At 36.8% G+C, this 14,599-nt stretch overlaps 1 protein-coding gene across 7 annotated transcripts in view; it reads right to left on the bottom strand.

Moving 5' to 3' along the window:
• Positions 1–14,599, bottom strand: part of DMXL2 (Dmx like 2) — a 105,303-nt gene that overhangs the window by 13,342 nt on the left and 77,362 nt on the right. For 5 of the 7 annotated variants that reach the window (XM_073303878.2, XM_073303879.2, XM_073303880.2 and 2 more), the window contains 9 exons: positions 10,602–10,783; positions 9,993–10,126; positions 8,769–8,854; positions 8,135–8,336; positions 4,135–4,252; positions 3,218–3,280; positions 2,730–2,816; positions 2,501–2,622; positions 991–1,129 (listed from right to left, as the gene is read on the bottom strand). In XM_073303878.2, the coding sequence (XP_073159979.1) occupies positions 991–1,129; positions 2,501–2,622; positions 2,730–2,816; positions 3,218–3,280; positions 4,135–4,252; positions 8,135–8,336; positions 8,769–8,854; positions 9,993–10,126; positions 10,602–10,783 (1,133 nt within the window). Of the gene's footprint in view, positions 1–990; positions 1,130–2,500; positions 2,623–2,729; positions 2,817–3,217; positions 3,281–4,134; positions 4,253–8,134; positions 8,337–8,768; positions 8,855–9,992; positions 10,127–10,601; positions 10,784–14,599 lie in introns of those variants that run through there. The other 2 variants (XM_073303877.2, XM_073303883.2) reach the window with 2 other exon arrangements.

Consider the following 14,599-nt stretch of genomic DNA (forward strand, 5'->3'; position numbering starts at 1 on the left):
TAATTGTTAACCATACTCTGATCCAATTACTTTTAGTTGCAACACAACAACTAAGGACTGAATTCAGCAAAGGATTCCTAGTCAGGACAGCACTTAAGCATGCGCTCAACTTTAGGCATGTCCCACTGAAGGACCCTGTACTTAAATGCTTTTCAGATTTGAGATCTGAAACAAAAGTTACATATTGCCTTTCAATTGGCATTTAAAAAAAAAAATCTGTCACGGAGAAAGATAATAATGGTAGGGTATTAATTTAAACCAGGGGTGGCCAGCCTGAGAAGGAGCCAGAATTTACCAATGTACATTGCCAAAGAGCCACAGTAATACATCATCAGCCCCCCATGAGCTTTCCTGCCCCCTCCCACGCACTGGCAGCCCCACCAATCAGTGCCTCCCCCTTCATGCCCGCACCTCCCAATCAGCTGTTTCATGGAATGCAGGAGGTGGGGAGGGGGGAGGAGCGAGGGCACAGCGGGCTCAGGGGACGGAATGGGAGGGGGTGGAGTGGGGGAAGAACTTGTGGCAGAGCCGGGGTTGAGCAATGAGTACCCCCCGGCACATTGGAAAGTTGGCGCCAGTAGCCCCAGCCCTAAAGTCGGTGCCTATACAAGGAGCTGCATATTAACTTCTGAAGAGCCGCATGTGGCTCTGAAGCCACAGGTTGGCCACCCCTGATTTATACAATCAAAATACATGTAGGAATTCAGTAGATTAATCTATTGTGCAAGAAAAAAAAAAACTTTTGGAGATTTATTTTCTAAGAAGTGTGGGAACATAATTTATACTATTCATTGATTGATGAAACAAGTAAGTTATAGGCATACCAACCCAAAATTATTAATGTAAGAGAATATTTAATTAGTTTGGCATTATTTTGCCAGCTGATGATTATCCTATGACCATCCAATGAAATAAAATGAAAGCGTGCTTCTGAGTGTAGATCTTTCTATTAACTAACTATATAAATAGCGAACAAAACAAACTGCATACCACACCAGCTCCAGTGCTAGTTTGTCCGCTACCTAACCATGGCATCGGTGAAGACGGCTGCATCTGATTCACTCCAAATGATGGTGCACTTGACTGAGTGAGTGTTGTGGTAGAACCACGGAAGTCAAGGTCATCTGAACTGTAAAAAAAATATATATATATATACCAGTGTAACACTTTATAACTGTTACATTTTGCTGTTCATCTTTTTTTTTTTTAAGTAATAGTGGCTGTGACAGATTGCAACTGCATGCTATATCTTCAGAGATCATATCATATTATATTAAGTTTACAAATGGTTTATGTATCATTGTGGGCCAGGGACTGTATGCAACTCCAGAGGGAAGGGCTACCACAGTGCCTCTAGGTGGTGGTGGGGAGGGGGAATGGTAATTAATCATTCAGGTTGTAAACTCCTCCAGAGAGGCTTGCATATACTGGTTCAAATGGGATTTTCAGAGACCAGCAGTCAGAGAAAGTCTTTTGGTGTAAAAAGATTGAGTTTAAATTGTCATGGGGCCTTCATTTTGATTCAGCAAATGGACAGACCTTCTGTCCAATGGGGGCCCCAAACCCATGTGGAAGGGTTGGAAGGACTTCAGCTTACTAAGACCCCCAAAGCCTGATAGGTGACTGTTGGTAAGCATTTAGCACACGTATAGGAACTTATTGTGTTTAGATGTTTTCTCTGTAACGCTTTTACCCTAAAAATAAATGTATTTTGCTTTAAAGGGTGGTTGGTAATTGGTGTACACCATTGTAGCCCCTAGAAAAAAGTTAACCACAGATGCTGGACCCTAGTCAGACCTGCTGGGGAAATCACAAGGGACTGCAAGCCTAAATATTCTGTTTGCAGGGGGAAAGATGTAGGTCACCACTACGTGGAGCTGTGACAGATGGGACCCTGAAATGGGTGGGTGAAAGTGGGTGCCCTCCAGGAAAACCAAGAGCGGGGAAATTCCAAAGGTGCAGTTAATCTTGACACTGTGACAGGCCTGCCGACAGCAATTCCAGGCCTCAGGGCCAGCGCCGTCTCTACAGGGATGCAGGGCCTGAGGCGGAAGTGACACATCTGTCACTTCTGGGACTGACTGTGCTGGCCAATCACACCAGCCCTCGGGGGCCCCCCAAAGTGCGGGACCCAGAGCAGTAGCGCGCACCTAGAAGCCCTGCGGCCTGCCTGGGCTATTTAAAAGGGCCCAGGGCTTCCGGCCACCACGGGCCCCTGGGCCTTTTTAAATTGCCTGCCCCCTTTGCCCCTGTCAGTGGGCCTGCTTTGAACAAACTGTGTGACCTTGGGCAAGTCACTCAAAACTTTGTGCCTCCATTTCCCCATCTATAAAATGAGGATAATGGTACTTAGCTGCCTTTAAAGTGCTTTGAGATCTATGGAAGAAGTGTGTATGTTTTATTATTGATAACAACAAAAATGTGAACTATCTGCACTTGTGTCTATACTGTCAAAGTAAAAAGTTACCTTAAATATAATTGCAAAGAAAGAAAAACTAACCTTTTAGATTCTCTGTCATATTCTTCCCCAATCCATATAAATGACTGAGCAGCCAACAGAGCTGAAACATCAAGTTCTTGCACATCATGTGTAGATGCTAAAACAATTTCACTACTGTTTGCCTGCAGAGTACAAACAGATAACATACACTAATTTTAATTAAGAACTTAGAGCAACACAAACACAGTGATTTAATAACACAGTTAGTAGTAATGTTATTGGCTTTTACCTTATTAACTGCAAATGCCATTATCATATCAGACTCTTTGTGAATTATTTTTGCTTTTCCCCCTGGGTAGCCGAGATCTGCTTCAACCTACAAAACATTGACAGGTAATTTTAACTGGTGTATAAACAATGTTTTGTAGTGGTATGGACAGACCGCAAAATCTATAGAAATTCATGCAAGAAAAGTTCAGTGGCCTCAGCATTGGTTAGGAAGCTAAACTTCAGACTTTTTGCACTCACTGGTGTTCTAAAAGCCAAAAATTGTATATTTTAAAGTTTAAAAACCCCCCACAAGTTGTGTGAGTAACACAATTTACAAGGGGTTCACTTATCCCAATCATAGGACATCCAAAGTTAATGCACTGATTAAGAGTCTGCCACACAGAGACTACATAGAACATTTAGCTTCTGTCAGTCATATTAGAAAAGAACAGCCAGTCCCACAGAACTTTTAAGAATGTGCTAAAGGTTTGGGAGAAGGGATACTACCTTGTTTTTGTGATCTTCTGCTACGCAGTTTTGTTTGACCTGCTCCACACGATCTTCTACAGACTACATAACACCACACAGTCACAAACACAAAACACATGCACAAACAAATATAAAAAAAGAATGAAACATTCCAAACTAGCTTTAAAAGGCCACCCCTCTCAGTAAATGATGACAAATGTGTTTGTAATTTTTTATAAAAGGCACAGAAACTAAGACAGGAATCTAAACAAACTCACTTAATGTAATGCCTCTTAGATGAACACAAAATGTATGGTATAAAAAGTACTTATCCCACAATTTTATTAGACTTGCAAATAAATTTATATCCTTTTCTTTTAAAAAAATGTATGACACAAATAAAAGGAGGAGCAACACACACACAAACTTCATACTTACAGGAAGTTTTAAGACAGTAAGTAGTACACTTGTTTCCAGTTTGTTACACATCAAGGTTTAAATTTAATTGCAACTAATTTCAGTTGTAATTATGATAGTCATAAAAATCAATATTATATATCACTATATAATATTATGTATATGTATATATTACACATGCATATATACATATATTGAAATGAGAAATTATTTGTTTAAATATATTATATATGACAAGCCACAGAGATTCAACAATACTCAATTAATTTATTACTGTTATCCTATAGCAAAATAAAATGTTTTTAAATATATATACTGCATTGTAAACTCAGCTATGCCTTGTCCAAGAATATACATTTTTAGTTGATTTGTACTTTTAAAATCACCATGATAGCATGCTGTTTATTAAACATTGCTGAAGTGAAAAACAGGAAACTGAAATGCCAACCAAAATGAAAATATTAAAACAAAAATTAGAATGGAGACACTTAAAGATTAAGGAAATGTAAAAAAGCCTTTGAATTATTAGTTTTGTTTACCTCACTTTGCTTTCTTTTCTTAGTGAATATATATCTTATGAAGGTCTCCTGAAGAAGTTCTTGTTTCACAAGAAAATGCCATAGTCTTTTAACTGGAAGTGATGAATAATCCCTTGATCTGAAAGAAAAAAATGTTTGGTTTTTTTTAAATATAATTTTCAATATAAAATTCATCATGGTCATAATATAATTAAATGTGGACAAAAATGTGAAGAGACTCCAAACCATTTTAGATGCAATTCAGTGTGAAACAAAATGATGGATTTGTATGCTCTGTGTTCTATCCAAGACAAGTCATAAGGAATAAAAACTTTCCTGGACTTCCTCTGTGATACCACATTACACAGAGCTACTGAATTCAAAGGGATTGTGGGCCAGAACTTGTTTCCTTGATTCACATACATTAATATATTTACACTGTGGTGAAGTTACTCTCATATTACAATTGTGGCACCAGGATGACACAAATAAATCATGTAAAATGCTTTTACATATTTCTTCTAATATTCAAAAGGTGTTTGGCAATTCTCCAAAATGGGCCATATTTTTGGAGTGTAATGTACGCGCCCTCCTCAAGTGCACACACATCATATATCATTTGAAGCCTTATTTTATATACATTTAAATGAGGTACGATGTGGAGCTGTCAAATTCTGCTGCAAGACTGTAAATAAGCCTGTGAAACAACAGTATTCAAAATGAGTGTGTCCTTTTTTGCAGTTCCATAAACACTGCAAATTACTATGACTACAGTTTTTACTATTTAAGTTAAACACTTTAATGTGGTGTTTACTGGTCAAAGCTATCAAATGGCAATGTAAGATTTTTATTGGTTTTTCATGAGCAAGTATTTTTTTCAAAAATGATGGAGCTATTTAGCATGTGACAAATGGCAAATATCATTTGCAATATACTAAAATGAAATGTTTTCATATTGCATATTCTTAATTATCAAAGTATCTCATAAGTGACTGTAATAGATATAAATAAGTATACATGGATTCTTAATATTTTATTCATTTGTATGTTTTTGAATATATAATGTAGCATCTAATCTGCCTGGTAGAAGGTTTCAATTTGTAATTGCCTATGCATACAGTACTAGCCTTGGCTATATTCTAAAAACTAGCTTTTTAATTCAGTGACCCTATGCACAAGTCAGTATTAGAGATGGCAGTACACAGCTTCATATTGGGGGTTCAAGCAATCAAAATGCTCACTAAACAAAAATAGTATTAAAATTGCCAACGTATAGATCTAATTCATATCTATTTTAGCACAAGTCTATACACTTGTATAGACTAAAAAATAATGATGGTGGTGGAAATGCTAACAATATACTTTGGGAATTTTACCATTACCACTAAAGTTACAGTATGTGGGAGGATACAAGCCCTTAAAGCTTACATCGAAGAGACAGACTCGACACAAACACGTTTTTCATAGTTTGGGAAAAGAAAATCAAAAGAACACAAAACTGTTAAACTACCAGTGCTGGACAGAATTCTGTGGTGTTTGCAGCAGAAGCCAGGAGAGATTAATTATATTGGCAGCTCCTAGATGAGTTTTCTATTTTAGAAGAGGTGCCATCAATACTCTATCACAGGAATTGCTTCCAGAAATACACAAGTTGAATTTGGGACATGTCAGAGTTGTATAGAACCCAGGAAAGAAAACACTCTGAATCTGATCGAAGTGCATCATGTTCACCTGCTTCTATAGCTACCAGAGGAAGCACAACTTCTAGAGACTGGTCCCATTGATTTGTTTGCTTGAGAAAAACATAAGGAAGACTAGAAACTTCATAAAATAGAAACATCTGAGAGAGCAACCAATCTAAAGGGGGCAGCACTTCAAGGAGGAGATGATGACACGTTGCGCAGAATATTTGTGAAAAACTTCATCTTTAGGTATGTTGAATGATAGACTTGATTGCTTTCTTCCTACTTGAGTAAAATGAATTTTAAAGAAAAACCACCTTGTTACACTGCAACAGTCACCTTATGAAATTGCATTTTATCAGCTGATTGAAGAGACAGACAACGATCTAATGCAAAGATATAAAGTCCTACTTACCTCAGATGTGGAAACTGTAAACTATTCCAGGCAAGATTAGAAAAACACTATGATTCTGCAATTTCATTCCATGCGCAGTATGGACAAGGCAAGCCTACCATTGTTCTATGCAGTGCAATAATAGCTAATGCTATCCAAACTGCAAGTAATCTGTAGTAGGAGTTAAGTCATCTATAAATGTTTTTTGGATCTACTTCTCTTGAGTGAGCCTGTTTAACTGCTTTCAAATGAACAAGTGATTTTGTATAATGCCACTTCAATCCTTTGCCAAAATAAAAGCCTCAGATTATTATTCAAAGCAAGGTGATTGTAGTTTACAGAGGTCAACTACTTTTGTGCCCTAAATGGGGCAGGAGTTTGTCCTTTCCTTGATACATAAAGAAGCATACAATTCAGCCAGCAATGAGAATCCTCATTCAGAACAGATTCAAAGAAGGTGCCTCTCAACTGTAGAGTGAAGAGTATTAAACAGTTCCAAAATGATCATACCACCACACACAAGCTTTGCTGCACAGCTATACCTTGATTTTGTGTGTCTCAATTTAATTGACATACTACACTTTCATGGATTCTGCATCAATTTTGATGAGCTGAGGGGATTCATCACTAGTGCTGCAAAACCTGAAGTAGAAAGACTCCAGCGAGGTATGTTCATTCCAGTTTTGAAGAGCATCTTGGCAAACAAAGATTTGGATGCCTTCACTCATAGGCAAACAGGATATTGGATCACTATTGTAATATGGATGTAAAACTGTGCATGATGAACTACTTGCTTTAATTTTATAGGGTGCCCAGTGTCATCTGAACTTCTACAAGACCTTATTTGTGCCTTTACCAGTAGAGATCACTGAACAATGCATCCGATGAAGTGAGCTGTAGCTCACGAAAGCTTATGTTCAAATAAATTGGTTAGTCTCTAAGGTGCCACAAGTACTCCTTTTCTATTTGCGAATACAGACTAACACGGCTACTACTCTGAAACCTGAACAATCAATCAACTGTCTGTAGTCAGAACTATCTTCCCTGCACAGAATTGTGTGCGCACCAAGGCAATGAAGACTGGTAACCCACACGCTCTCGACAAATATTATAATGATGAACAAGACTATGATAACGATGTTGACTAGAATGTCATCAGTGCTACTACATTTTAGTGATTTTTTTTGTTGTGATGCTTTCAGGTCACAAAGAAATACAATATTATGTCTTGAAATACACAGAAATGTATGCATTTCCTAGTGGTCATTTTATCGTGTTGATGGTATCACTGTTTATCCCCTTTGCTATGGTAGTGGCACCACTTGACAGTTCCACATCAAACTTTGTCTTAAAGTACACATAATAAGCCTTCAAATGAGCATGTGTGTAGAGAAGGTACATTAAGTCAACCAAATCGGTGGGTCCACTGCTGGCCTATAAGGGTTTAATCAGATCACCTAAGAACCAAAATGAAATCCGAAGCTTCACATTTTTGAATAAGTGGCCCTTAATGCATGTTTGTAACAGTAGAAAGGAAATTGTGAACAAAAATCTGTAGCAGTATCAACTACACAATTGTTCTATTAAATAGTGCATGAAAAAGCAGAAATAAATAAAGTATGTGTAGAATAAAAATGCAAGTAAAACAGTGGGAAGAAGTTATCCAAAGATTAATAAAAGGACTTAAGCACCTGAATACCACTGTATTTGTAACAGTATTTGTAACAATTAAACATAATCATCAGTAAAGATAGGCACCGTATTATGCTGAATTCATTAAGGTACAACTGTAAAGCTACTGTAGATTAGGTTTTATTTGGCTTAGCCAACTCAGTTTTCTTTTAACTAAAAAAATCCACTAGATAGTTGACTGTTTCTGCACAAAAGGTGCATATATCAAGTTATAATAAAGTCTGGATAGCAGTTTATTGAAAGCTTTTCTTACTTGAATGGTGTGTTTTCAGGTTCAAGCATTGCTTTGTTGCGGAGAACAGCTGATCCAGCTCCCACTCCAATGTCACTGGGATAGGTATTGATGTAGTTCGGTGGTGGGCCTTCAAACTGATCCACTCTCTCTTGAAGGATCTGTTCCCAGTTTTCCAAATTTTTAATCACAGCTATACCCAATGGTGATGTCACAGGCAGATCTAAAGTGAACACAAAGGTTTAGTACCAATATAAAACCCCTATACTATTAATAGCAATAAATGAATCCTGCAGTAAAATGCAGACACAATATTATGATTTTTTTTTTTTTTAAGAATATAGCAGCCCAGGGCAGAATTTATTCAGATATCAAAAACAACTAAGTAAAACTAAAAACAAAAAAAATTCACAACCATAATCTGACATAGTATTCTACTGCTTACGTTTAATAAGCATAGGGAAGATGTGTGCGCTTCCACAGAACTTACAGAAAAAGATAAAAAAAATATTGGATGAGTGCATTTAAAAAACCTGAAATAAAACACAATTCCATCTGTTACCAATTGTGCAAAACAACTTTTCATATATAAATGCCAATACTTTACTAACTCACATATAGAGCAAAGTAAAATAGAAGTCAGAATTTAACTCACCAAAGAATTCCAAACCAGCAATGGGAAAAAAGTTCTTTATGTTGTACAGAGCTAGTTTTACTATCACCAAATGTATGAGAGACCAGCTGTAGAAAAAGAACAGTTTCCATTTTGTAAAGTACAATTTAAATTCAGTTATCTGCAGGACACAGTTTAGCTTCTCTCACCAAACCATGCAGATCTATGAGAAAGGTATTTATAACAAATCACAGAAGATTAGGTTTGGAAGAGACCTCAGGTGGTCATCTAGTCCAACCACCTGCTAAAATAATGAATAGTGCTTACTGAGTGAGTTTTCCATACTGCAATACAAGGTAAGATTCTTATCTTAAACATGTTAAGTCTCTCTCCTTGGAGCCCAGAAGATTCCCCTCCCTCTTTTCCAAACCCCAGATCATCATCCTCTTCCCTCTAGCAGAGGGCACCTGGACATAGATCCCTGGGTGTGAAAGAGGGAAGCATATGTAAAGTCAGGAATCAAATATTAATCTCATGGCAATGCCAATGAAAGTCCACATTACAAAACTTTCCACGACATCAAAATGAATCCATCAAAATGAATAAAAAGGAATCATTGTTATGATATAAATCAAAGATTTTTTTTTCCACTCTCATAGTACAATGAAATAGTTCCATTTATAGTCTACTGGATTTGAAAAGACATGATACAATGTAGGTGGAAGACCTTTTATTTTCATCCACCTTCATAATGGATGTGACTCATTAATTTATGCCATCCTATGCTTGTGACATTTTTTTAAAGTGTTCTTTCTAATCCACATAAAAAAGGAAATTAACACAGAAAATTCAAATTAACTTAAAATTGGTCTCTACTCTGAAAAGTAACGCTAAACCTGGCATCAAGGGATGTTCATTGTGTCTCAATGACTGAAATACAATTTGTTCAGTTTATTTGCTCAGGTGAATGCAAAAGGGAAAAAAAACCTAGCTGCTATACTTGCAAACTCAATCGGAAGTTAAAGTCAAGGTGAATTATTTCCTTTTTGCACATCAGTGTCAGTAATTTAAGATTATTCAGGCAAGTTTCTTATCTCAGTAATGCCTCTGCAAACCCATAGCTGTTAAATAAATAGATACTGTAAAATATACCTCACAGCAGAAAAGAGGCCTAATGATATCATCTTTCGCTTTGGACGAAAAGCTGAACACAAAACACGTTCATAAGTAAGTTTGTTTTTTAACTATGGTATAGTTTCCACTAACCTGTAAGAATTGGCATTTTTGTGTTCCTGGATCTGTGTGTCAGAAAGGAAAGCACCATCATCGTCCTCTTCATCACTGTGAATGCTTTCATCAGAATCATATATAACACCACTATCTGATAAAGGAAGAAATGGCTGCAATGTAAGACAAAAACCTGTTATAATAACTCTTCAGAGTTGTCAATATTTTAAACATTTAAGATGTCACTTAAATAACTTAGTAGTGAAACAGAGCAGCTTGATATGTAAATCTATTAATATACCTAAATTGTAAGTTAGATGTTCCCTTCAAAAATAAGTGTGTAGCAAGGATCAAAATGCTTATTTCCACTATTTTTTGCTTGGCAGAAGAGTGCTGGATTGATATTTTGGAAGTTATATAGCAGATATGTAACTGTTTCATCTTTTCTGGGGGGAAAGCAACCTGCAAACTTTTTTTTTTACAGGTTGTGAGGCACATTAATGAAAACACTTCTTGAAATTTTATTTTTGTCCTTTAGAACAGGAAAAAAAGTGCATGTGTTCTGTACAAAGTATTTAATTTTATATTTTCAAATTTTAAAAGTCAGCATTCTTGTGAGATCACTATGTTCAACCCAGAATGCCCTACCTTTGCCATAAAATAGTCCCACATGCTGAGTTCTGGAGGAATGAATTTTTCTTTGTAAGAAGGCCTTTCTGCAGGCACAGGTGGAGGTACAACACTATCTTTTACTGGTCTCCCTGGTACAAGCATTCTCATATTAAATCGACGACGATGCTTATCCATTTCTTCTGAAGGAACGGGAGGTGCTAAATTGAAAGAATTTAGATAGCTAAAACCATAGTAAGAAACAAATGCTATCCATAATTTATTTTTAGAAATGGATTAATTTTAGAATTTAAATGAAGTCACCAAAACCATGAATTTTGGTTAAGGTGTTTGGATAACAAAATCTGGTAGGTTTAAAACAAATTCAAAGCTAAACTACATTTCAGGTACTATTCCTTAAATGTGTCTGTAAATAAAGTAAGTGTAATCCTATAAACAGTCCAACTACAATAAATCCAAGTAGAGTTACTATTCTTTTGCCACATGCATTAGGAAAACAAATTGTAATCTCTCTTTTAAAACCTGTAGCTCCTGAAAACTTATAAGTTTTAGACCAATTCCTGCTTGAAACCATATTGAGAATGTTTTCTCCTTTAGAAAAATCCATGTTTTTGTTTGACATTTTCAGAAATGTAAACAAGGAAATCCAGACAATTTACCCTGGCATTTTAGGAAAATCTATGGGGGAGGACTGATTTTAACATATTTTTAATGTAATTAAACACAATATGAATGTGGACTTTGAAAATGAGCTGTTTTGGATAGGCATAACTGAAGATTTACACTTACTTTATTATAAAGATAGCGATTTAAAAACACTCTCCTCTTTTAAAGCACACTAACATCCATCTACACTGCAAATCTTTACAAACCTTCATTACTGTCCTTTGAAACATCAGAAACTGCAGCAGCAGCTAGTAGGTTTAAAGAAAACAGAATCTATCTTGAATGAAAGCCTTTGACTATACAACTAGGAATATTTTTCTAGCTATTGCAAAAGTTAAGCAGTATAAATAAGATCATTACCGCATTTCCCTACCCAACATAGACTTTTTATTATTTAATCCAATAAAAAAATCAATTTAAAATATGTAATCCCTGCAAAACTTGAGTTACTAGCAAGCTTCAAAAACTAGTAGAGAATAAAAATACTGATCAGAAAAGTTTCACCCAAAATGTCTGAATTCAAATTACTTTTCAGAGTTACTTCTTCCACAATTTCATAGTAAATATGAAACTCAGTTACAAAGGAAAGACAATCCCAGTTGTTTTTAAAATTCATGCCTTATGTCAACATTTTTTTAAAACATTTCTACTGGAAAATACACAGCAATCCGCATATAAGCTGCTCACCAACCTTCTGGGGTAAATATTCTTTGTCACAGCCAGCAGCAGCTGCAGTGCTATTTGGCAAGGTTATTTGGTGTGATGAGTAGCACCCACTTGTTAACAGTATTTTATTTTCTGTCTTGCTGTCTAAGCATTTTGTTTTACCAGAATTAGGTAGAGTAGGAGATTGATTATTCACTGACTGTTCCAGTGTAGTTTTAGAAAGAGAATGATTTTCAAGGAAAAGTGCATCTACTTGGGAGGATAATTACAAGTATGTATCCAAAGTGGCAGCCAAAGTCCACCATCAAAAGTGATCACCTTTAGAGTTCCAGTAGAGTCTAGCTCCAACTCTAGTAGTTCTTGTTATATTTTACCAATAGTAAAATATCTACCAGTTGACAGGTGAAATTTTAAGTTACATGGTTGTTTTCCATGATTTATTAAGAGCCTAACTTGTGCAATATAAAACATTTTTAAAATTCAACTACAAAAGCTTCAAAACTGAGGTTCTACCTTAATTAGTTAAGACTCTTCTTTTAAACAAACCCGTTTAATTCAGTACAGAATATAAATAAAAATAAAATGTGTAGACTGCTTGCCAATATCCTCAGACTGGGTTTATTTGCCATATGTGTCCATTGTGCCATTAAAATTTTATAAACCTAGATTTAACGTTTATATAATTTATATCAGAGCAGTTTTAAAATTGATGTCACACACATAAAATGACTTCCTGCTTAATTCAACTTCACTTAAATATATTTTTCATTCCTTTAATTTTCTCAAAATGAATTAGCAATTAATTAAAAGCTGGAGAAGAGTTTAGATGAGTAAGGGGCAGTGTTTGCCAAAATAAAACTAATGATATTTCCCCAATTACTAGCTGAGAGACACAACCACAAATTCATCAGAATGGTATGCATACTGTAGCACGTATTACCTCATACCTGGGACTCATATCTACAATCTACTTAAACTGTATGATCTTTGAGGTAGGTACTGACTTTTCATGATAATTATGTGCAGTGTTTAGCACAATGTGGCCCCATGGTATTTCCACAACACAGATAATAATAACTATCTTTTAGTGCTCCAACAAATGGAAACTATCCATGTTACAGCTCAGAGTACTCAGAACCTTTATGAACGACAAATTATGTGTTCTCTTCTTGTTCAAAAATCAGATCAAGTGTCTGCTTCTGAATCCATCACGCATGCAGGGCAGAGGCTGGGGATGGGGGAGCTAGAGGATCCACTGCACAAGGACAAAGGTGGTGTCTGAGTTAATGCTAAAAGAGTGCATCTGCCATTTGTCACAAAACCAGTATCTCATACTCTATACAAGGATTTTGGACACTCCAAAAAGCAAAAGTGCTATGTAGAATAAAATTATATTCTACAGCTGAGAACTGCTTCATTCATGAGCATAAATAATTCCTTATTTGGCTCATTCTTGCTTAGCTCTAAATGAAGGAAAATTGGATGACTGTTTCAGTATGACAGGTTTCAGAGTAACAGCCGTGTTAGTCCGTATTCACAAAAAGAAAAGGAGTACTTGTGGCACCTTAGAGACTAACCAATTTATTTGAGCATGAGCTTTCGTGAGCTACAGCTCACTTCATCGGATGCATACCGTGGAAACTGCAGCAGACTTTATATACACACAGAGAATATGAAACAATACCTCCTCCCACCTACTCTACTTGCGCTATATTGATGACATCTTCATCATCTGGACCCATAGAAAAGAAGCCCTTGAGGAATTCCACCATGATTTCAACAATTTCCATCCCACCATCAACCTCAGCCTGGTCCAGTCCACACAAGAGATCCACTTCCTGGACACTACAGTGCTAATAAACAATGGTCACATAAACACCACCCTATACCGGAAACCTACTGACCGCTATTCCTACCTGCATGCCTCCAGCTTTCACCCTGACCACACCACACGATCCATCGTCTACAGCCAAGCTCTGCGATACAACCGCATTTGCTCCAACCCCTCAGACAGAGACAGACACCTACAAGATCTCTGTCAAGCTTTCTTACAACTACAATACCCACCTGCGGAAGTAAAGAAACAGATTGATAGAGCCAGAAGAGTTCCCAGAAGTTACCTACTACAGGACAGGCCTAACAGAACGCCACTAGCCGTCACCTTCTGCCCCCAACTAAAACCCCTCCAACGCATTATTAAGGATCTACAACCTATCCTAAAGGATGACCCAACACTCTCTCAAATCTTGGGAGACAGGCCAGTCCTTGCCTACAGACAGCCCCGCAACCTGAAGCAAATACTCACCAACAACCACATACCACACAACAGAACCACTAACCCAGGAACTTATCCTTGCAACAAAGCCCGTTGCCAACTGTGCCCACATATCTATTCAGGAGACACCATCACAGGGCCTAATAACATCAGCCACACTATCAGAGGCTCGTTCACCTGCACATCCACCAATGTGATATATGCCATCATGTGCCAGCAATGCCCCTCTGCCATTTACATTGGTCAAACTGGACAGTCTCTACGTAAAAGAATAAATGGACACAAATCAGATGTCAAGAATTATAACATTCATAAACCAGTCGGAGAACACTTCAATCTCTCTGGTCACGCAATCACAGACATGAAGGTCGCTATCTTAAAACAAAAAAACTTCAAATCCAGATTCCAG

Source organism: Lepidochelys kempii, chromosome 10 (genome assembly GCF_965140285.1).
Source record: "Lepidochelys kempii isolate rLepKem1 chromosome 10, rLepKem1.hap1, whole genome shotgun sequence".
Taxonomy (NCBI): Eukaryota; Metazoa; Chordata; order Testudines; family Cheloniidae; genus Lepidochelys; species Lepidochelys kempii.